The sequence below is a fragment of the Alosa pseudoharengus genome, unplaced genomic scaffold (assembly GCF_046254945.1).
Source record: "Alosa pseudoharengus isolate Yale_2024_CS ecotype anadromous, Long Island Sound unplaced genomic scaffold, YU_APseudo_1.1 YU_APseudo_1.1_scf_9, whole genome shotgun sequence".
Lineage (NCBI taxonomy): Eukaryota > Metazoa > Chordata > Actinopteri > Clupeiformes > Clupeidae > Alosa > Alosa pseudoharengus.
In genome coordinates, this window is record NW_027468881.1 from 21,637,993 (window position 1) to 21,659,772 (window position 21,780).

General features: G+C 44.4%; 3 protein-coding genes across 7 annotated transcripts in view; all 3 read left to right on the plus strand.

The window, feature by feature from the left end:
• The window catches only part of arhgef10lb (Rho guanine nucleotide exchange factor (GEF) 10-like b), a 36,739-nt gene extending 33,669 nt beyond the window's left edge, over positions 1–3,070 (plus strand). For all 5 annotated transcript variants that reach the window (XM_076277384.1, XM_076277380.1, XM_076277381.1 and 2 more), the window contains 2 exons: positions 650–775; positions 989–3,070. In XM_076277384.1, coding sequence (XP_076133499.1) covers positions 650–775; positions 989–1,587 — 725 coding nt within the window. In that variant the 3' untranslated portion in view covers positions 1,588–3,070. The remainder of the gene's footprint in view (positions 1–649; positions 776–988) is intronic.
• Positions 3,071–4,833: 1,763 nt separating this feature from the next.
• On the plus strand, positions 4,834–13,517 carry igsf21b (immunoglobin superfamily, member 21b). The gene is made up of 11 exons (XM_076276885.1): positions 4,834–4,903; positions 8,137–8,249; positions 8,699–8,820; positions 9,070–9,188; positions 10,011–10,126; positions 10,562–10,679; positions 10,716–11,117; positions 11,774–11,874; positions 12,767–12,959; positions 13,185–13,223; positions 13,471–13,517. Exons 1-11 carry the CDS (start codon positions 4,834–4,836, stop codon positions 13,515–13,517), a joined length of 1,440 nt encoding a protein of 479 aa, XP_076133000.1.
• A 1,103-nt stretch (positions 13,518–14,620) lies between these two features.
• On the plus strand, positions 14,621–21,336 carry dhrs3a (dehydrogenase/reductase (SDR family) member 3a). The gene is made up of 6 exons (XM_076275976.1): positions 14,621–15,249; positions 18,489–18,632; positions 18,827–18,946; positions 19,893–20,131; positions 20,402–20,527; positions 20,776–21,336. Exons 1-6 carry the CDS (start codon positions 15,052–15,054, stop codon positions 20,858–20,860), a joined length of 912 nt encoding a protein of 303 aa, XP_076132091.1. The 5' UTR covers positions 14,621–15,051; the 3' UTR covers positions 20,861–21,336.
• The last annotated feature ends 444 nt before the right edge of the window (positions 21,337–21,780 follow it).

Consider the following 21,780-nt stretch of genomic DNA (forward strand, 5'->3'; position numbering starts at 1 on the left):
CTCTGGTGGAAATGTCTCCCCCCGTGATGTGCATTTCTGTATCTGCTGGAGCGTGAGAGGTCAGGGGTGTCCTGTTGTTTTGGGGGTGGTGATGGAGGCCCCGGTCTGATGTGCAGATAAACTCCCCTAAAGCACAAGCTGCCCGCTAGCCAATCGGCAGAACTCTCTGCCAGTCGCTTGCGTCCATTTGCAGTCCAAAAGTGAATGCAAATGAAGTAGATCCAGCTTGTAGGTGGACTGTTCTTTAAATCAGCACTATGCGACAATAATGTGCACTTCTAATGCATGTTTTTCATGCAGTGGCTTTAGATATCATCCCTGAATTTTTATATATGGTCTTATGAAGGACCAATAAATGCACCTGTATTCCCTTCTGCCCACTATACACCATGCAGTTCTGTGGTCTGGGAAGCAACCGGTAAAAATGTATAAAACTAAAGATTGTTCACACAGCATGACATCTCTATCGCCAACGCTCTCAGCATGGTATCGGCAACAGACAGCATACTAACAAGATTTTTATCAGGACCAATGTTAATGTTGCTTGCAAGCCTTTTGCATACCTTTTAAATAGTTGGCTCTCCAGTTTTAGACCAAAACGTCTTACTGTTGCCAATTATGTTAACGCTACCGATATGTTTTCATTTAGCGGGTCAGAAGGCCATCTGTGTCACCAGCTTACTCATCTGCCAGGGGTTGCTGTGGGTCGGCACTGCCCAGGGCATCATCGTCACGTTCCCCGTTCCAAAATTGGAGGGCATTCCCAAAATAACTGGTGAGATATGAAACTTATATAAATATAATAAATATGATAATAAATGTGCACTGGGCTCTGAGGTAAAGAATGATCTGAAAGATGAGAAAATAAATATTCTAATGAATTATTCAGAAGGAGAAACTCACAAAAACATGTATCATGTTGATCACGTCAACAACATAGTAAGTGGTTTTTGTTTGTTACTTACCTAATCATTTTGGGCTCTTACAGGTAAGGCTATGACCTCTCTGAATGCTCACAATGGTCCTGTGGACTTCCTCGTGGCCACTTCGAGCACGTTGTCCCCGGACTTGCTGAAACGGGACTCCGTTCCCGACGGTGTTGACTCGACCGCCACGGATGGCGCGACGTCGCCGGCAGCGGCGGAGGGGAAGAAGAGGAGCACCTCGCAGGAGTCCCTCCAGACGGCCAACGACAACTCCCCGCAGCCAGAGAGGCGCCCCAAGGGCGTGCTGCTGCAGTACCGGCTGCGCTCCACCTCCCAGCTCCCGGGCAAGCTCCTCTCGGCCGAGCCCGAGGGCCACGGAGCCGACTCGCCCACCCCAGAGTGGCCCGAGCACGGCCCGGAGGACGGCTCCATCTACGAGCTGAGCGACGACCCGGAGATCTGGGTGCGCGGGCGCCCCGCGCTCAAGGAGGGGCTGCGGAGGGAGCGGGTCATGTCGGCCGCCGTCGTCTCCGGGGGCAGAGGCTTCCGTCGGCTCGGCGGGTCCGGCTCCGGCTCCGGCTCGGTGGACTGCGGCTCCTCGGGGGGGTCGACATCACATGAGAGCACGCTCATGGTCTGGCAGCTCCCGCTCACTGTCTGAGCCAGTGACTCTCCCACTGAACATCTGGCTGACAGGACAGTTAGCCCTGGAGCCAAGCGGAGACATATCCTGTCCATGATATGTCAGGAAAATAGGATTGCCTTCTCAACGCTGTACTGACTGTCTCTGAGGAATCACCCTGTATATAATATCCTATATTCCATCCTCAGGTTCAGTGGTACTATGTGTGGAGGATCTGTGGAAGAGATGATGTGTCATAAAGATAAGGCTAAAGGGATCATGAGGTGCAATTTTAAAGTAGTTCAGTTCATGCTCATTTTGTCTCTGTGTATTTTTACCAGGTAGACGAGAGAGGGGTCTGTCCAGAATGTCATGGTGAAATCTGAGTGCTGAAGGTGGTCTAGTGTGTACATGGGAGGTTTTAGTACTAACACTGCTCTGTTAGACTGTGTGTCACACCACTTGGTCAGTTACTGTTGGCAGTGAATATGATGCTGGCCAGGTACTTGGACATTATCCTTAGGGTAAGTGGGAAGGGTTCACCTACATCAATAATGTGCAAAAAGATTCTCCAAATGCCATAGCCCAAATATGCCATAGCCCATCATAACAGAGTTGATTATAAATAGGTGACTTGTCTAAGCTGTTGAATATCTATTGATCCATTGGTCTGAATCTCTGTGGTTACATGTCTTGTGAAGTCCTGTCTCCTTTTTTGACTTTAACCTGTTGGACTTTGAATAAGACAGTGAATTGTTTATTTGCCAGATGAATGCAACAAAATACATGGTTTTGTTCCGAGTGGATTTCTGTCCTAATTTCGCCCCTAGAATATGTCTTGAATAAGTAAGGCTTATGTCCCATTTTCCTGCTTTCGATGTTCTGCTTGTTTTATTTTTCCAATGTGGCTGCCTCTTTCTTTGTTACAAAAGCCTGGGTTGTAAAGATGTTTTGTAGCTTGACCAATCTGTGGTGATCTGACCTTTCCAACTAGACTGCAGTTGCCCCACAATAATACATACCCTGGAGTGAGAACTAAAACTAATTGGCCCTGTTTCTTGCAGTAAAAAAAAGTTCTTGAAAGTTTGTAAATGTTCTAGGAATGGACCTAATATGTATGCATTAAAAGTTACCCAATGGGGAGTTATCTTTGCTGACTCTAGAGGGTCTTACCCCTCAAGTAAAAATTGGCTGCTCTGAATTGGAGGATGAATACAAAATGTATTAAGAAAAAGGGATGTTTGAGAAAGATCTGTTATTCCTCTTAATGTCAGATTGGGTAACTGATGACTGACTGTAATGGAGTAGGGTCTTTGTATCTTATACTGTTTAGGAGTGTTATTCCCATCTGAGCATGTCAGTAAGAGACTATAAGAGTCCTGTTGTAAGGGACTCAATACCCAGTCAATAATGTGAAGGAGAGTATAGTGTCAAAGAGGGAAATGCTTAGGTACTTGTTTGTGTTGGGTACTTATTTTACACTTTGTCACTTTCCATAATAAATAAAGCAATTTTATCAGAACTCGAGGCCTGTTTGTGTCCATCAGTATTTGTCGATGGAGGGGAATGATGACGACTGCGATGGGATTTGTCATTTAATCAGACCTTTTTTGACAGCCAGCGATTAAGCTCTGTGTTTAAAGGATGGAAGGCTGCAAGCGGGTAATTACACAGATAATGGAGACTAGCGTGCAACACAGATTAAGCGTTTTCACACCAGACGGAGCAGAGATCTTACACAATGATGAGATTTTTGTGGACACGTTGACAGTACCTGACAGATGATAACTGAATGGGGTAAGAAAAGGGGAGGATTCTGATCTGTTGTGAAAGCTCTTTTTTTCCGTGATTAGAGGATGTATCTTGGTGAAAAGCTGCAGACCATGCAAACAGCAGTCACACTCTTGCTCCAAGGCTCTAAGTACACATGCATTCCGTGTTTAATACCCAACCTTAGCTCTGTATCAGCATTGCACAGACTAACGCACGCACATGGATTAGATGTTCTAGGCTTTCACAGACCATAAAGGTATTAGAGGTATTCAATCCAGCATTAAGGTTGGATTAAAGTTTTACAATTCCATTTTGAAAATCTAGTTGATGGCTCAAGGGGGAAAAAAACACACTGCCATGTCTTTAGCTACCGTATCTGTCAGATCAGGAAGAAACTGTTGTGTATTCTAATACAAAGCATTCAAGCTCACTTGAGATCATATTTGTATCAGCACAGCTTTTTAAGACTCAACGACTACCAAAGACAAGTCAAAAAGTCAAAAAAGTATCTTTATGTTTTTGGTTTTTGGTGATAATTATGCAAATTATTTGGACTCCATGAGAACCCTAATCCAAGGACAGGTGCATAGTCCTCATGCCTGATGAGGTCATCCCAAATACCCCCCTCCCTCCCCCTCCGCCACACACACACACACACACACACACACTTATTTTAGTGCACTCGAAATTGGTTCAAACAGATGAAAGCTAGATCATTTTAATGAATTTAATTTTGTCAAATAATTAATTTTAGAGATATTGTCCTTGGTTTTGAAATCTCATTTCTGGGTAGGCTGGTACAGCTTTTATCTACCATGATACATAGAAGGGATTTTCATGCCAGTAAAGACAGCTTTCCCAAAACACAATTATGGGGCATAATCCATGCCAATTGATTCATAAATAAAAATGCATTTACCAACACTTGACCTCTGCCTGCTATTGAGGTGGCATTTACGGTGAAATTAATTAAAATAAATCGGGGGAAAGTTTCTCTCCTGCGTTGCCAGTCTACCTCTGAGTGACAGCTGGTGATATCTGTTGATGGATGTCTCAATCTTCAAATGGAGTCAACACGTTGGGATTACTGCGTTGACAACCTGTGTGGATGTACGTGTTTGCTCTCACTCCGCGACACAGGCTTTGCGTACAGCCGGCAGATCACTTGCTGTTTCTCAGGCGGCACTTTGATGTTCGTCGGTGAGATAAGAGCTTGTGCGCTCCCGCGAGCGCACATGACGAGATGAGAGAATTAATTCAAATATGTTGATGATTTAATACTCGTGTATGGTTATTGCACCATTTACAATTCTGAGTGAATCTACTAGAAACGCATCGAGTAACGGGCGTTTATTTGTTTTGCGTGAAGTGGGATGCCCTTTGCCGTGGCTCTGAAGACGAGCATGGATTATTTCGGCGAGCCACCCGATCTCGTGCCATTGGCATGGTGGGTGACACACATTCGTTTCGAGAGCGTCTAACACAGATGGACTCAGACGTTCTGGACAAAATATGCCGAAGATGACCATTGCCGTTTCATTGTGCTTCCTGTTGTGCACAGATGTGTTGGATTTAGTCCTGGGTAAGTCGCTAGTTATCTGCGCTTTATGCAGTTTTCAGCGTAAAGTTGGCTACAAATTAAAATTATTATCATGGCATTCGGTGGATCATATTATAGAGCTACAAGTAGTTGTTACTTTTATCGGGATGTCATTAACATTAAGAGTAAGGTAAGCCTTATGAAGCATATCCTAAATGTATTTTACCTTAAACACTATTAAATTCGCATTATTCTGGAAAGGTCTGTTCCTCTAAAGTCTGTAATGCCCACTTCTTAGAGTCATAGGGTCTCATATGCTAAATGTATAGGTGAGTTTAAAAGATAATGGTTTATTGTTACACTTTGATCGGTTGCAACCCTTACTCAGGTAAGATTGGTGTAGTTCTAACAATCAAAAGAATAGCGCACTGTTTGCCCCAATTCCAGGTAGGCAGGCATAATGACTTCAGCGTTTGATTATTTTTTAGATAAACGCCCTAATCTTGCGCCCTGACCCATTTAGGGGGTAATCTCCACTCTAAAATAATTAAAGGTCGTTAGAGTTCACCAAGATAGCACAAGGGTCATCTTTATGGCTAGTGACTCGTAGCATTAATGCAGGTTAATGAGGGAGGATGTTCCATCAGTTTGAGTGGCCACAGACTCATTTAGTTATCATCTCTGACCTGTGATGTCATATGCCATTGTACAAGTCTCTCAGGGAGTGAGAGTTACAGAGAGAGAGAGAGAGAGAGAGATGGATAATGATTGAATGTGGCCTGCAACCTTTTCTCTGAGATGAGATGTTAGCGTTCATATAGTGCAGTAGGCCTAATCTGTCAGGGCAGCGTGACGACCACATCCTCACAGAACCCCTTGCCCTGTTACATAATTGAGTCAATGCTTCCATGCTGCTTCTGACGCGCTCCCTTGATTTAGCAAACACATTGAAAAGCACTGATCATGGTGTAGTAGTCGGTGCGGCTATTTTAGGCTGTTTTACTAGTAGTCTGGGGGATTTAAAGACAGACTCAGCGATACGGGTTCGTTGGCGCGAAAAGGATATTTGTGTCAAACAACCAATCAAATTACACCCCTTTATGCTCGGTGTTGATTGGCGATGGTTGTCCAAGGCTCGGTCCGAGCCACTTTGCTTCCCATTTATATAGTCATGACTTGGTAGGGGCACCAGAGTCTCAGACTTAACTAGAGGACCAAGAAGCAATTCGTGGAATTCTATAACAGTATCGAGGGTATGGCCTTTAATGGGAAATCGGCTGCACTCTCACATGCAATATTGCTTGATTTATCTACAGTAGGCTATGCCTATCTACTCTGAGGATGAAGGGATCTATATTACTGTATCTGCATACAATAGCTATGATACAAGTTCATTTTTCAGTTTTCATTTTTTTATTCTTTTGTAGAATGAAGCTAGAGACCATTTGTATGTTGTTAGGATAGAAACTGTTTTGGAAATCATATCATCACATTACATGAAATGTCTTTGTCATTAAGTCTTTTGTAATAGTCAGCTCAGGGATGCACCAGTTCATAAAACCATTATGAGGGTTTTAGAGTGAGTAATAGACAATGGAAACAGTCTCAACCAGATTCCAAAACAGGTCTAGATGTTTTTAGAATTTAATTTTTTTTTTTTTTTTTTGAGTTTTATGATTTTTTCCCTCACTATGAAGTCGTATTAAAATGTCTCACATTAAAACAATGATGTGCTATTGTAGCTATTCAGCACTTTACTGAAAGCAAAGCAATATACAGAATTGTGTAGCAGGCCTAAGCCTATTCCTCATGGGGGACTGTTCAGCTGTCTTTTAGGAAGCCATGTTTGACCAGTGAATTTGCTGGTCACCTCCCATTAGACTGTCCAGTGTCACCAGTTAAACTTAACCTCTCTCTTCATTAACGGAGATGAACTTGCATGTCTTTATGCAGTTCTATGCAAATGAATGCTACTGCATGAAGCCCTGGCATTGTCCTTTGCTTGTTGTCTATGTAGCATGATGTAAAATCACTTCGCTGATGGAAGAAAAGCTCATGGATTAGGAGGTGGAAAAAACATGGGGGAAAAATAATCCATGCCCTGACGTCACAGATGAAGGACCAATACCATAGGAGGTTGGGGATTTTGTAGGTCACTGAATTTGTGACAGATTATATAGCTTCCCACACTGGTGTCTCAGTTCTGCATTCCAATTGTTCTAGAGGATTGCTGTGACATCCGTGTCTTGTTCTTTGACACATATCGCAAAATTCAGCAAGGTCAAGAAAATCCCGGGTGAGGTGGATGAAATGTTATCTTGGATAAGTAACATGTTATCCACAGATCTGTTATCAATCTCCTCCTGCAGTTGTATGTGTTCCTCATCGGACGGTGGATGGACAACCAAATCTACTGGGTTATTTGTACTCTGCCATTGTGTTAAAGTTCACATACACCTGTTTCTCTGTAGATCAGTCCTTGCATGTTTTATTATGTTGCCATTGCCAGTTATTATGTTGCCATTGCCATCATATTACTGCAAGAGGCCATCAATGCAAGATATTTATGACTATCACATGCTATGAATAAGTCTGTTTCTATGGAAAACAATATTCTCTCTCTCAGTCAACACTCTTCAAAGACTACTGCATGCCATCATATTGGATTATGATGAAATTTGAATGAGAATAAGGATGAACATTTTTTTTTTCATTACCCACAGACAGTAATGGCACTGAAAGGTCATTTTGCCTTTTATTACTGCGCTGAAAGATATTGCAGTTTCATTTAGTGTATTGCTATGATTATCTTCCCAGAATAAATATTGATTTTGTGGGCACCCTGCATCTTCCATTTACTTCTTTCTCTGCTGGCCTGTCCTAGTTGAGCACAATCTTCCCCGGGCTTAAATCCATTTTTTCTTTCTCCTGACATGTCTCGATGAAGTATGTATTGTTGTAGCAGAATACGTGTCTGCATTTTGTCGTTTGAAAGATTCATGCACAGCACAAAATAAGAGCATCTGTGAACTAGCAAAGCATGCAAGAGCCAAGCACTTGTGTTTGTGAGCATGATTGTATAAAGTAAGAAAAAACTTTGTCGCCGCACACTCTATCTCTTAGATCTGTTAAAAGAATTAAGAGATAGAGTGTGTGGCGACAAAGTTTTTTCTTAGTTTATTTTCCCTTGCCAGCACCTTAGAGGGTGTGCATTCTTTTTTATATTTACATGATTGTATAAAGAGCATAAAGTGACACCATGACCTTCCTCTCAGGCTATTTAACCGTCACCATTGAGCCCCTGCCGCCTGTCGTCATGGGAGACACCGTGACGCTGAAGTGTAATTTCAGGACTGACGGCAACTTGCGAGAGATAGTGTGGTTTCGGGTGAGTACGCCATGATCTCTGCATCTCTCACTGATGATGAGTCATTGTTTTGTCAGTGTTTGTTTGAGCACGCCATTGTTTACTTACTCAAAAGGTCTTTACTGGGGCAGAGACGTCTGCTTCTGTGCATCTTGTCTTCCCTTGTCTTCAAACCACGCTGAGAGGGAAAGAAATTCTCCCCCAAAAAATACACTCTCTAACAGTGAGCTTCAGGATTAACAAGAAGCTGCATGAAAGGAGTTCCAGTCTCAGTTGCTGTTGCATAATTCATATTGATTGGATTTAACATCTCTAAAGCTGGCAGAACTAACACCTGAGATTAAAACTCTGAACTGTCGGGAGGGAATTACTAATGTCACCATTATCTATGATGTTTGTACCAATTGTGAACATCTCTGGAGATTGACATTAAGCTTTTTTTCACATTTATTTTCCTTTTTCTGCTCTAGGTAATGGATGGTGGAAGCTCCAAACAGAAAATATTCACTTACGATGCCATGTACAATGCCAATTTCTCTCACATGGAGGATTTCCGTAAAAGAGAAGATCTTGTTTACCAGTCAACTGTAAGGTAAATATTGTAGCCATCTCTTCAAGCAGTTGTTGGCCTTTAGCGTTTTTTCGTCTTTTTCAAGATATAGGTCAACATGTTAGTAACTTCTATGGACAGTTTTTGCTTCACTATAAACATGAATTGAAAGTGGACAGCAAACATCCAGTGACATCTAATTTCATTGACTTGCATGCAAAACTATGGTGATTCTCCTCATAGACGTCCGAGTGTATTTAACTCCATAATGATTTTTCCTTTTTGCCTCAGACTTCCTGAAGTTCAAATGGAGGACAGTGGTCCCTATGAGTGCCATGTCGGTATCTATGACAGAGCGTCCAGAGAGAAGGTGGTCTTAGCATCCGCAAGCATAACTCTCATTGTAATGTGTAGGTTCATGTCCTACTTACCCTCGTCACTAATACTCACAACAAATTTCTATGGACAGTGAACCTAAAGACATTTCATATGTCCTTAGTGAAACAGCAGTGGTCTCTCCTTGAGTGGAATTTACTAGGATATGGCTGGAGTATTTCAATCTGCTAGCATTGAATATGTTGTAATTGGTGGATTTTCAGCTCATAATTTGCATTTAGTGGATTCTTTCATGCTGAGTGACTCAGAGTGTTGTGAACGCTCACTTGCTATCTGTAGTTGAGCTCCCCGAGCAATTACACCCGTGACCTTGGTGGTGGTTACATGGTGAGCTCAAGATGGATCACCACAAAGATGAGCCTAATCTAAAACACATTTTCTCATTTATCTCATGCTGCACCCGTGTGACTCTGTGTGTGTGCACATGTGTGTGTGTGTGTGTGGTGTGTAACGTTTGTGGATGTATGTGTGTGTATATGTGTATGTATGTATGTCTGTGTGTGTGTGTGTGTGTGTGTGTGTGTCTGTGTGTGTGTGTGTGTGTGTGTATGCCCCGGTGCCACAGTAATGTATGTGTGCTCTGTTGAAAGCAGATGGGGAAGGAATGGCGAGGGATTTTGGCACTCTACTTTAAGCTGTTGCATTATAAATACAACTGTTTGCACATTAATAAGAATAAAAGATTGCAGCGGAGCATCTGCTCACCGAGCTCTGTATAATGAAGTTGGGTCAATTCCTTGTTTACTGGCATGGCAGGGGGTGGGAGTTGGGGGGAAGGGTTGTTTTGTTTTGCTTTAGTGCTTCGGATTTGAAGTTTTGTCACTTCTCTCCCCCAGCACCTCCCAGATCAATATCAGTGGTGGCAGCGGAGCCTTACACTCGGTTCAACCGCTACGAAGCCCAGAACTTCACACTGGTGTGCATCGTGAAGGGAGGAAAGCCCGCACCCATGGTAATTGGAGCTGCTATAGTATGTACAGCTCTCTCCATGTTTTATTTAACCACAGCTTAGCACGAAGGACAAGGCAAGAATGTCACATCCTTGGTCCCTCTAGTTCACTCTAGTTCACTCCTTCCAGTGACATAATTATCACCTTGGAACTTGGAACACATGGGGCCAGTTTTCTGCTACCAGCCTACAATGCATGTTACAGTACATTCACTGTAAAAAATGATTCACTGACTCAGATTAATTCAGTCATGTTGCTGTGACTGAGTTTGTGTAATATAGTGTCAGGTTTATGACATATTTATTACACTTAAACTCATGTTGACATAACTCAAGATGACTTGACCAGGTAAATTGTGCCAACAAGTATTTTTTTGAGGGTTGGTTGTGACATTGATCTTAACATGAGCATTCACTGTCCATCCATTGACTTCTCAGGTGTACTTTAAGAGGGACGGTGAGTTGATCCAGGTGGTCCCAGACAGTAGAGGCCTGCAAGCAGCCCCAGGCCTTGCGTCACACCCCGGTCAAGCCCCACGACCAGGCCGAGGTCAAGGTCAAGCTCCACGACCCGGCTCTCCTCCAGACCCAGCTTCAGATATGGCTCATAGACCACTTATCAGCAGAGACCTGGATGACACAAAGATCCAGAAGTCCCTCTCTCTCCTGGACCAGAACGGGGAGCCGGTGCGTCTGGACATGGACGGCCCCCGGCCGCGCCCTAACACGCCGGGCTATTCGGACCCGGAGGCCAGCCCCACCACAGAGATCATCCCGGAGACGGTGATCAGTCGAGAGTTCCCTCGCTGGGTGCAGAGCACCGACCCGCTGTACTACTTCAACCACTCGCGCGTGGAGCTCGCCGACGGCACCATGGAGGTGTACGCCATGCTCACCTGGAGCCTCAACCCCCAGCTGGACAACGACGCACTCTTCAGCTGCGAGGTCAAGCACCCAGCACTCTCCATGCCTATGCAGGCCGAGGTCACACTCTGTGAGTATAGATGTACTGGTGTACCTGACGAAGACCAGAGTGGTTGAAAGGTGTTACAGTTAAATCACCTTTGGGAGCAAAAAAGACAGTGTGCAAATATTTTCCTTTTCCTCGGGCTCTGTGAGTGCCCCCTAATGTTAGATAGTAAGGGCCAGTAACCCATATCTGGATTAAGCCTAGTCCTAGACTAAAATCTGCTTTAATGGGGGATCTCCATTGGAGGTTCTCTGTTAGGGCTGGCCTTGATCCATGTACGATAAAAATTGTTCATCAATGATTTTTGAAACGCAACACAGGACTGAGAACTGGACTACACAGCTGTTCCTAGAATACACTGTATGTAACTCCTCGCGTTTCGCCGTCAGTGTCTTCCGGTTCGCTCTCTGACTTCACTTGCGAATGCATCGTTGGCTAAACAATTCATCATATGAGACCAGTGTAAGGTGATGATCTCTCTGTTTTTGAAATCTGATATTCCTGTGCATCACCAGCACCTGAGATCTGAAAATGGCCAGTGCACAGGAATTTTGTCATACTATTTCACATTTTTGATACTGGTGAAATACATGTTTCACAGAGTTATTTCACACGCTGTTTGATACTGGTGAAATGCATATTTCACAGAGTTACAGTATTTCTGTTATTGTCTCGTTTAGCTGCTCCAAAGGGGCCAAAGCTGTCCATGACACCCAGTAAGGCGAAAGTAGGAGACACTGTTCGCATGACCGTGGAGGGCTTCCAGCTAGGCTCCAAAGGGGTACGTTTTCATTCGTCTAATTGACTTGATTCGTTTGCCATACACATGCTTGTGTTTCTGGGCATTTCACACAAATAATAACCAGCATCTTTGTGTTGTGGAAAATTGGATAAATCTTTTGTTTGGTGTGAAACCGTGGTTTCATTTTCACATGAATAATCAAACAGTGTAATTGGATTATGGTTTTATCAAAGCAGCATGTGGCATCATTCACAGTGTATTCAAATATAATTATACAATGCTGTGTGAAAGTCACGACTTTGATCTCTAAATGCAAACATCCCCATTGCCTGTGGATAACCTGTCAATTTTTTCCCACGTTTTGCTAAACAGCATTTAAAATCAGTTATGCTTCATAATTCCTTCCAAACAATCACGTTGCCTAAGGCATCTGCTGGCAATGAAGTAATTTATTAGTAGATCTTATTAGCATTAATATTTCAGTGTCAATGAATGTTTCAGTTAATAAAATGCATTATGGTAAACACTGTGTCAGTGATGAGGCTTTTTCCAAGTCACGCTGTACACTAAAATAAAAATCATTAATTTAAATGTCATTTTAAATGGCAATATATATTGCCATATGAATCTGCTGAATGTGGCTCCAAGTGACACTGCACTAATACAATATAAAATATTGCTGGGACCGTCTAATCGCTGCAGTGTCACCTAGGGACACCAATACTTATGAGATGTTTGTTTTGACTGCACTGTGCAAAAGCAAAAGGGTTTCTGTGAAATGTCCAAATGCAATAAAATGACTGTTGTTCCCAAGTACGGAAAGCTTACTTAACACGTACATACAGTGTGCTTTTGGTGCACTGCTCCAAAGTGCTCTGTATGATTTCGTGTTTGGGATTTGTGTCGAGCTCTTTGTGTCTTGACCCCGCAGAACGAGGTCTTCCCAGAGCCTCTGTTCACGTGGACTCGGGTCGGCGGGCTCCTGCTGGACGGCACGGAGGAAAGGATTGGGAAACAGTTAGTGCTGGAGCGGGTCCCCGCGGAGCTCAACGGCTCCATGTACCGCTGCACAGCCCAGAATCCTCTGGGCTCCACCAACACTCACACACGCCTTATAGTGTTTGGTACGAACAGGGGCATGATGGGGAGAAGGAGTCAGAGAGAGGAGGAGAGAGGAGGATGTAGATACAGTGAAAGTGCACATTCCAGAATTAAGGAGTTCTTGACAGTTAATCTAGAGTGAGGAAGACATTGCATTCTAGACAGTTAATCTAGAATGAGGAAGACATTGCATATTTAATATAACTACCAGATCTTTTACTCATTTACCTATTTATTTGTTTTACCAGAGAATCCAAGAATTAAGAAAGGAGTAGCAGAATTAACTGGTATGTACTTTAGTTCTTGTCTTCAAATGTTGCCCAGTGAAATAAATGTGATGTAAAATGCCATGAATTCCATCGAGTATGAATTAAACAAGGAGAGTCTTATTTATTTTTGTCAGATGATGCCTCCAGTGCTAAATGGCTGGGCTCGCTAATGATGCTGCTGGTTGCCGTAGCCCTGGGCTTGACGTGATTGGCCGAGGAGGAGGCGTTCGCTATGACACTCACGCTCTTCCTCTGACCGCATCAGCTCTGCTGTCGTCTCATCCTCCGCCCGCGGGCACTACCATCATCTGAGAGCCCTCCATTGTGCTTCTTCTTCTATTTACTTTTTCTAGCTTTCTTTAAGAGCCGCAGAACTAGAGGAGAGGCTAACAAGTTTAGAAAGAGGTCACCCACCAGAATACCAAGTCCCTTTTTGTGTCATTAGCAAGGTCTGTCTGTTTTCACTGGAATCAACACTGGAAACTAGTTTAAGGTTATGAGGGACTTGTACTAGTATATTTTGTTGACATTTTGTGTAACTGATGCACACCATGCATTTTCTTCCATAACCCTTGTGCTTTAGGTTTTTGCAGGCTACTTTAATGTGCTGCTGGACATGTCTGTCCAGCAGAACTGGCTCTGAGCTCAGCACTTGTTTAAATACAGCCACAGAAAGTTTTACAAATTGTATAATCACTTTATTTAATTTAATGCAAGGAAGTTGTCACTGCCGCACACACAACGCCTCCATCTGATTCTGATCAGAATTTCTATTACATCCTGTAGATGGCAGTGTAGACCTGGTTTTGTAATGTCGCGCTGCACTTGAAGCAAAGTGTAAATCTATATGATTGGCGTGTTGCAGATTCACTTGAATGTATGAGTATGGAAAAGAGTTGTATAGGCTATTTTTTGTTTTAGAAACAACTATAGATACATTGGTGTTTGTAGAATTCGCGCAGCCTGAAAGGTTTACAATTTCCCACTTCTTTAAAACATCTGTTTATTTTGAACAAGTTTATTTTTGTCATTACTATAAATAATTGAATAATACATAAATACTACAGATGAAAAAGAAAATAAGTTGTTTGTCATTTAATGCATTTTTATCAGAAGCAGAGATAAGTGCACAATGTTTTTGTAATCTGACGCCAGTGATTTCCTAGATTGGTACAACCACAGTAATCACTCGATGAGAAACATCTTCAAGTGAGATAAGGTTATTGTAAAATTAGACAACAGCCTGCGATGCTTAAAGGGATGGAGAAATTATAGACGAAAATAACCGCTGACTTTTCGACAGCAGCTCAATATTCCCAAACATTTAAAGCTGCCAATCAGGATTAATGGGCTTTAAAAGCTCGCCCAAGAGGGAATGGGGAACAGACTGACGAAAGCTATAAACCGCATCGGTATTTTAGGAGCAAGGAGGCTGTGTCAGTACACTGGACATTGCATTCTAACCACACCGAGTAGGAGCAGCTTCGAGTGCGTCATGTGTGTTATCAAGAGAAAGCGTGTTTGAAAAAGAGACGCGTGGACGCCCCCGTGAAAGTTGCCTTTGAAAAACTTTTCTGAGCCAGTCAAACGGGGAGGCTTAAGTATTTTGGTCATATCAAGAAGGTCCACACACTGCTTCTTTCAAATAGACAGCAGTTTAATGACACTCTTTTTTCACGGATTCTAAGCAGCGCGCCAAAAAGGGAACTGCGACGTTTCTAAATTACAAAATCAAAAACGGTTGCACAAGTGACAGTAGGCTATATTATTGATCTTGACTTGCACGGACATCTGAATTTCGGAGCATTTCGAGTTTTGACATACAGTCTACAGCAGTTAATTGGACATGATGGAGCTCCAGAATTTGTGTAGTATTGTACTTCTCCCAATTCAAATGCTATATGGCATACTCAAAGCAGGCATGAGCCTGTTGCTTCCCTGCAAAGGCAAAGACTTGAGTGGGGATGTTGTATTAATAACCGGCGGTGGAAGAGGCATCGGTCGTCACCTTGCGCACGAGTTTGCGAAGCAAGGGGCGAAAAAGGTAAGCCATGATCTCAACAGTTTTGTCAATGAATGTACCATTTTGATAATCTGTAATGTTCATAGTTTGATGATGTGTGTTGCATCACAATTTACTCACTCTCCTCTCAACACTCCACTGTTGTATTTATAGTGTAGCCTACCCGAGTGTTGCAGTGCATGCTTTGCTGCTGTGATGCTGCTGTTGCCCATCGTTTTCTGCTGAATGTTAGCCTGTACGTAATGTAACTATTGATAAGTCAAAGCTCCACATGAAAAAGGACCAAAACCCTTATGCTCATGACAATGATCTATTTGGTGCATGAAAACTCTTTGACCCCCAGCGACAGTCAGCGTTACAGAAACAGCTTGTGTTGATAGGCTTAGATTAGCAATCAGCCGCAGTAGTCCTGTCGTCACTATAATATGCAGATACTGAGGTGAAAGTCAGGTAACACTTTAAGTAGGTCACTTACCGTGCCATTTTTCTCTTTGCAAAATGACAGTAGATTCGGGGTGGCCAGTTACATTTAATGGCCATGGTGAGGCTTATCGTTTATCGTGCAGAACAGGACTTGGGCCGTTTTGTGGCTTTGGTGAGAGCAGTGTTTCCATCACTGCCATTGCTGGGACAGTTTTCATTTGTTCAACTCTTGAACTCTGTGCATGAAAGACAGACTGCCCTACTTCTGACATTGGAATATGAGCTCAGCAGAGATCTTGTCATCGGTCACACGCGCGCGCGCGCACACACACACACACACACACACACACACACAGTGTACTTTTACAAAAATAAAAAAATAAAGATACGCAAACACAGGTGCTTCCTCCGCCTCGTGTCATTTTCAAATGGACAACAATGGGGTGCTGACAAGCGGGATTTGTCGGATTGTAATGACAAGAGACTCTGTAGCCTCCCTGCTCATGTATGCCTTTCCCTGGTGGCTGGGATCGTTTCAAGGGCAGCCAGATGTGTATTGAGTTAATGCATGGCTTGAAGCCTGCAGCTCACGGAAGACTCGGCACCGCTGGTCCCACTAAGGACACCAGAGAGGAAAAGGCAGTTCCCTTCGCAGTTAGTTCGTTCTTAAAGGGATGCACTAGATGGAAGCGTGCCAACGGGGAAGAAGGTTGAATGGGCGAGGGCGTCTCTCCCATCACTGTGTATGTTTATAAGCGTAAGAAGGTGATGGCAGACTCGGCAGTGTGTCCGGCAGTTGAGCACCTTGAGATTGGTTACCCTACTCAGGTTCATTGGCAGGTCAGCCAGCTTTCGCGGTGCTGAAGGGTGATGATGTCATTAGTGTTATTGCGCACTTACTCTTACCATTCAGAGGGAAGTTTTGTTTCGTAGAAGGCCCGGTCCAGTCAAGCCCTGAAATCACGAATGTGTGTGTGTGTGTGTGTGCACGCGCGCGCGGCCAAAGGAGAGCCAAGCAGACAGTAGTCTCGTCGGCTTGGCTTGCCAGAATATTTTCCGACTGTCTGTCCCATTGAGAGGGGGAGAGAAGTGTGTGTCCAAAGTAGAACTGCCCTGAAATGTCAATGGCAAGCCTGCCGTGAGTGCGCCCGAGACCACCGCCTCTGTTCGGTCGGGAATAACCCAGTCAGCGTTTCCTGACCTTACGTAAGCCGACTGGCCCAAAAAAACGCACCAGACTACACAAGTTCCTTCTCAGGGTTATTAGGCCCCGCTGTAAAACGCACACAGTACCAAAACAAGGTATGTTCCCATTGATAAGAAAATGGGAGAGTATTTCGTGTCCTTTGAATGTAGCTTCATGTTTTGCTTGAACAGCGTGTTCCGAGACTGATAGCGACTCCATAAGGAAGTATTATGTAAATGAGTAGGACCGAACGGGAGGCCGAGGGAGGGGGGGGAGCTGGAGTCGGAGGTGCGGCAGAGAGAGCCTACTTCTCTGTTCCCAGCTGGGCATTGCCCTGCTCCTGACCCCTCGGTCTGTGTGCTAATGGGACGGCGGCAGGCGACTGCCTCCTGAACTCCCTGTGCCCCCCACCGCCCGCCCCCTCTCTTTTTGCTATGCCCCCCCCCTGCCCTCCACAAGGCCTCTGTTGGTTGAACTTTTCCTGATAACGGGACACTCTCCATGTCTTGTTTGTGACAGTAGTTAGACACAAGTCAGCAGGCGTGTCACTCAGCAGATGTGGGAGAGGGTGAGGATAGCCTACATCTGCACTGAGCCCACTGAGAGTCCCAGGCTCTCTGCATACTGATGCTGGTGTGGCTGTTTATGGTTGTCAACCATAAACAGCCAAGATCAGAATAATGAGAAAGATCAGAATAATTAATTACACAAGAATGCAATCAGGATGCTGATTGCATACTTCAGTAAATGAGAGACATTGAAAGATGATATTGTTTACATCATATTTGTTTACACATTTTACAGCTGCTTAGCATTTCCAAATAACTATGTAGCAGAGGTATGAAAAATATAAAGTTTGAATTGGAGTTGTATTATCCTGTTGTATGCCTGTTGTTTGTCCCGCAGTGGTCCAAATGCCACTGGGTTTTAAATGCTCAACGCTCCTGGGCCAGTCTCCACATGGCCCCATGTGTCAGCACAAAGATAGCACCTGACGAGTGGAGCTCTCTCTCTCTCTCTCTCTCTCTGTCTCTCTCTCTCTCTCTCTCTCTCTCTCTGCCTGTGCCCCTGTGCACACGTACTGTTTGAGAATCCGTGACCAGAAAATTGTGGGGCTCGCCGGCCGACTGAGCCGTGTAATCTCTTTGAGACTGTGCGAGAGAGATGAGGGCAGGGAGGAGGAGGGGAGAGGAGGAGGAGAAAGGGGTTCACGCTTGTGTTCATTACCTCTCCCTGACCCCACAGAATGGCAGATCTAATCGCCAACGCCTGAACCGCTCTTTACCAACTGACCCATCAGCTCTGTCACTCTCTCCCTGGCCAGCTCATTCATGTTGAAAGTCTCTCTGTGTAGCTGAGAGGAGAGGGGAGAGAGAGAAAGAGACTGGGAATAAATCTGTGCATGGCTTTTCTTGGAAGAACACATTGGTCTTGGATTGCACTGCCGTTCCATCCAGCATGATGAATAGTGTGGTTTTAACCCCAGTGTTTGCTGTGCTTAATCTGATTTTTCTTTACGGTCACTCCCCCACCCTCTCTTATCATTTGTCTTCGTGTCTGCCAGGCTGGCCTGACGACAGAGGAATGTGACAATGACAGTGTCTCTTTCTCTCTCTCTTTCTCTCTCTCTCTCTCTTGTCCCCTGTGGCAGGTGATCTTGTGGGGCCGCACAGAGAAGTGTCTGAAGGAGACCAGTGAGGAGCTCACGCAGCTGGGCACGGAGAGCCACTACTTTGTGTGTGACGTGGGCAACCGGGAGGAGGTGTACCAGCAGGCCAAGGTCCTCAGGGAGAAGGTACAGCCGGAATTTAGAATGGGAATTCTGGGAATTCTTTAGGAAACATTTGAAATTTCCTGCAAATCAGTAAGGAGTTTTGACTCCAATAAGGAATGATTTACTCTTCTTATCGATGGGGGAAAAAATAGATGTCTTTTAAAATGTGTGTCTTGGGATGTGAATGTTTATCTGTTAACTGTTTGGTTGTCCAGGTCGGTGATGTCACTATTCTGGTCAATAATGCAGCTGTGGTCCATGGGAAGAGTCTAATGAACTGCGATGACGACGCTCTCCTGAAAACGCAGCACATCAACACGCTTGGCCAATTTTGGGTGAGCAGCCAAATTATATTCTCATCTGTATATCCTAACATAAACCTCGCACAATGTACACACTTACTTTGTATGGAACATGCAGAATAACATTCTTGTCAGTTGGCTTATTTTAGTTCACAGACCATGTGCTTTGTGGTTATGGGGAGTTTTTGCCAAAAAATCAGAGGTCAGCACTAAACAGTGCATTCCTCTCGTGAAATAAGCAGAACCACTCGGTGTAGTTTCTTAAACAAACCCAGTCACTGGACATACTTCAAAGCAGCCTCCGAGCAACCTTGTTTTCAATAAAATACCGAAGTTGCGAACAGCGGAGAGATGGTGAAACAGACAGATAGAATACGAGGACTAATGGCCAGAGTGACTGGCGAAGGATAGGGCGCAATAATGATCTATCTTTCGATTCATAAAAGTCCTTGGTCCTTTGCATTCTCAATTAGTCTGGCCTCTCTCCGGGGGTGTCTTTGATATAATGTTGAATGACAGAGGCAGAGTTATATGCATTAAGAGTGGCGGCCGGCCATTCATCATCTGAGCCAAGATCAAACGCGCGCGCCTGTCCGCAGGATGAACGCTGGGGTGAAGCGCAGACATCTGCGAAAGGGATCAAAACCTGCAGTTGGCCCGTAGGTTGAGATTTTTCCTGATGGCTGGGATCGCAAGCAGACCCCCCACCCCCCACACTGCCGCCCCTGCTACACCATCCGCTATCCCCTGCGCCCATGCATACACACACACACACACACACACACACACACACACACACACACAAGGACAGACTGTGTATTCAATCAGAAATCTCACCTTCTCTCTTGTTGCCTTTGGAAATACCTCTGTCTCAAGGGGTAGTATAGGGGAGGGAAGAAGGACTATCCAAATTGACAACACAGAATAAAGTGTCATATCTGTCATTCTGACCCCTACTCCTCCTCTCTCCCCTCCTCAGACCACGAAGGCCTTCCTGCCCCGAATGCTGGAGCTACGTAACGGCCACGTAGTGTGCATCAACTCCATCCTCTCCGTCGCAGCCATCCCTGGGGCCATCGACTACTGCACATCCAAGGCCTCCTCGCTGGCCTTCATGGAGAGCCTGACGCTCGGGCTGCTGGACTGCCCAGGTGTGGGCTGCACCACCGTCCTGCCCTTTCACACCAACACAGAGATGTTCCAGGGCATGAGAGTCCGGTACGTGGCATGGCACAGGGGAACGGGCCCAGGGAGTGTGTCTGGGCCACAGCAACTTTTTTATTCTGTTTTTATTTATGCATTAACAAACATACAGAATTATTTAGATAGATAGATAGATAGATAGATAGATATACTTTATTGATCCCCACGGGGAAATTTAAAATCGAGGGCTGTGGCAAGACTGGAGACGGTGTGATTGGGAGAGAAATGGTCAGATTTGATGAGTGGATTTCTGCGTGTGTCCTAACACTCTCTCTTCTCTCCCAGGTTTCCGCAGCTCTTTCCTCCGCTGAAGCCTGAGGTGGTGGCCCAGCGCACTGTGGACGGGGTCAGGAGTAATAAAGCTTTTGTATATCTGCCCTGGACCATGCATATCCTCATCATTCTGAAGAAGTGAGTGTACCCAGCAGACACATACCAACTTTGATTTTTACGCAAAATGTAATAGATCGTCTTATGTCCACTCCATCCATCAGAACATACTTATCACAGTTCAACATCGTAGCAACAAACAAACAACACAACACAACACAATTTATCCATCTTCATCAATCTAATATCAGAGGCGTTGTTTGTTTTTAGGGGGGTTTTGGTCAGACTGACTGACTGATGTTACCATCTGTTGTTTATTGTCTCAATAGCCTCTTGCCTTTGGCCGCGTTGGAGGAGATCCAGCGATTTGCGGGGAGCTACACCTGCATGAACACATTCAAGGGAAGAACTTAGACGCCATCTACATGCGACAGGCAATCAAAAGGAAACAAGACATCATGAGCTTGTGTGCACTGAAAAGAAGGAAAAAAAAAACACAGCGTACACACTCTTGTTTGAGCAACATGGTGGCAACAGGGGTCTTAGAATCACCATACAGCTGTCTTTACAACCATATCGCCTATGTGAAAAGGGCTTCATGATCTTAGTTGCTATCACCAGGAACCTTGAAGCTCTTGACTGAACGGTACATATCCTTGGTCCACATTGTACTCCTCTGTGAAATCTTGCTTCAGACTGGGATACTGTTTGGAGAGGCGGCTTATGAAAAAAAAGACGTTTCATTGAAGGAGTTCTACCCACTAGACGCCCATGTCTGGGTTGGCTTGGGTTATACGTTGTAGATTTTTAACAAATTTTAATCTTTTTTTTTTTTAAGTTGTTTTTAAAATAAAAATGCATCTGAACGTTTTTATTTTTTGTTTGTTTGTTTGCACATAATAAATACATCTCATTTATCAATATTGATGCTAATATTGAATAAATATGGTATTTAATCCTGGCATTTGGTGCAGTGAGTTGATATATGTATAAGTGTGTGTGTTTGTTTACGGGGGAAGAGAGAGCAGGCTGTGGGTCGCTGCTTCTCTGGCTGTGCTTATTTGTGCGCTGGCGAACATCAGAAGAATTTGTTTTTTTTCGTGGTCAGCATTCCTTTGTTACAGCCTGGCCAATCATGAGCTCACAATGCCTTAGTTGAAGAGTTGTCATAACATTGGGCTCTCAAAGGCAGCGGATGCTGGAGAAGGTAGTCCCGGCGGGGGGGCTGCCTGGGGGGTGTTTTGGCGGTGTAAGGGGAGTCTGTCCACCCTTTCCCATGGGCAGTTACCTCCAAGCATTAGTCCCATTCCATTCTATCATCAGCAGCAAGATCT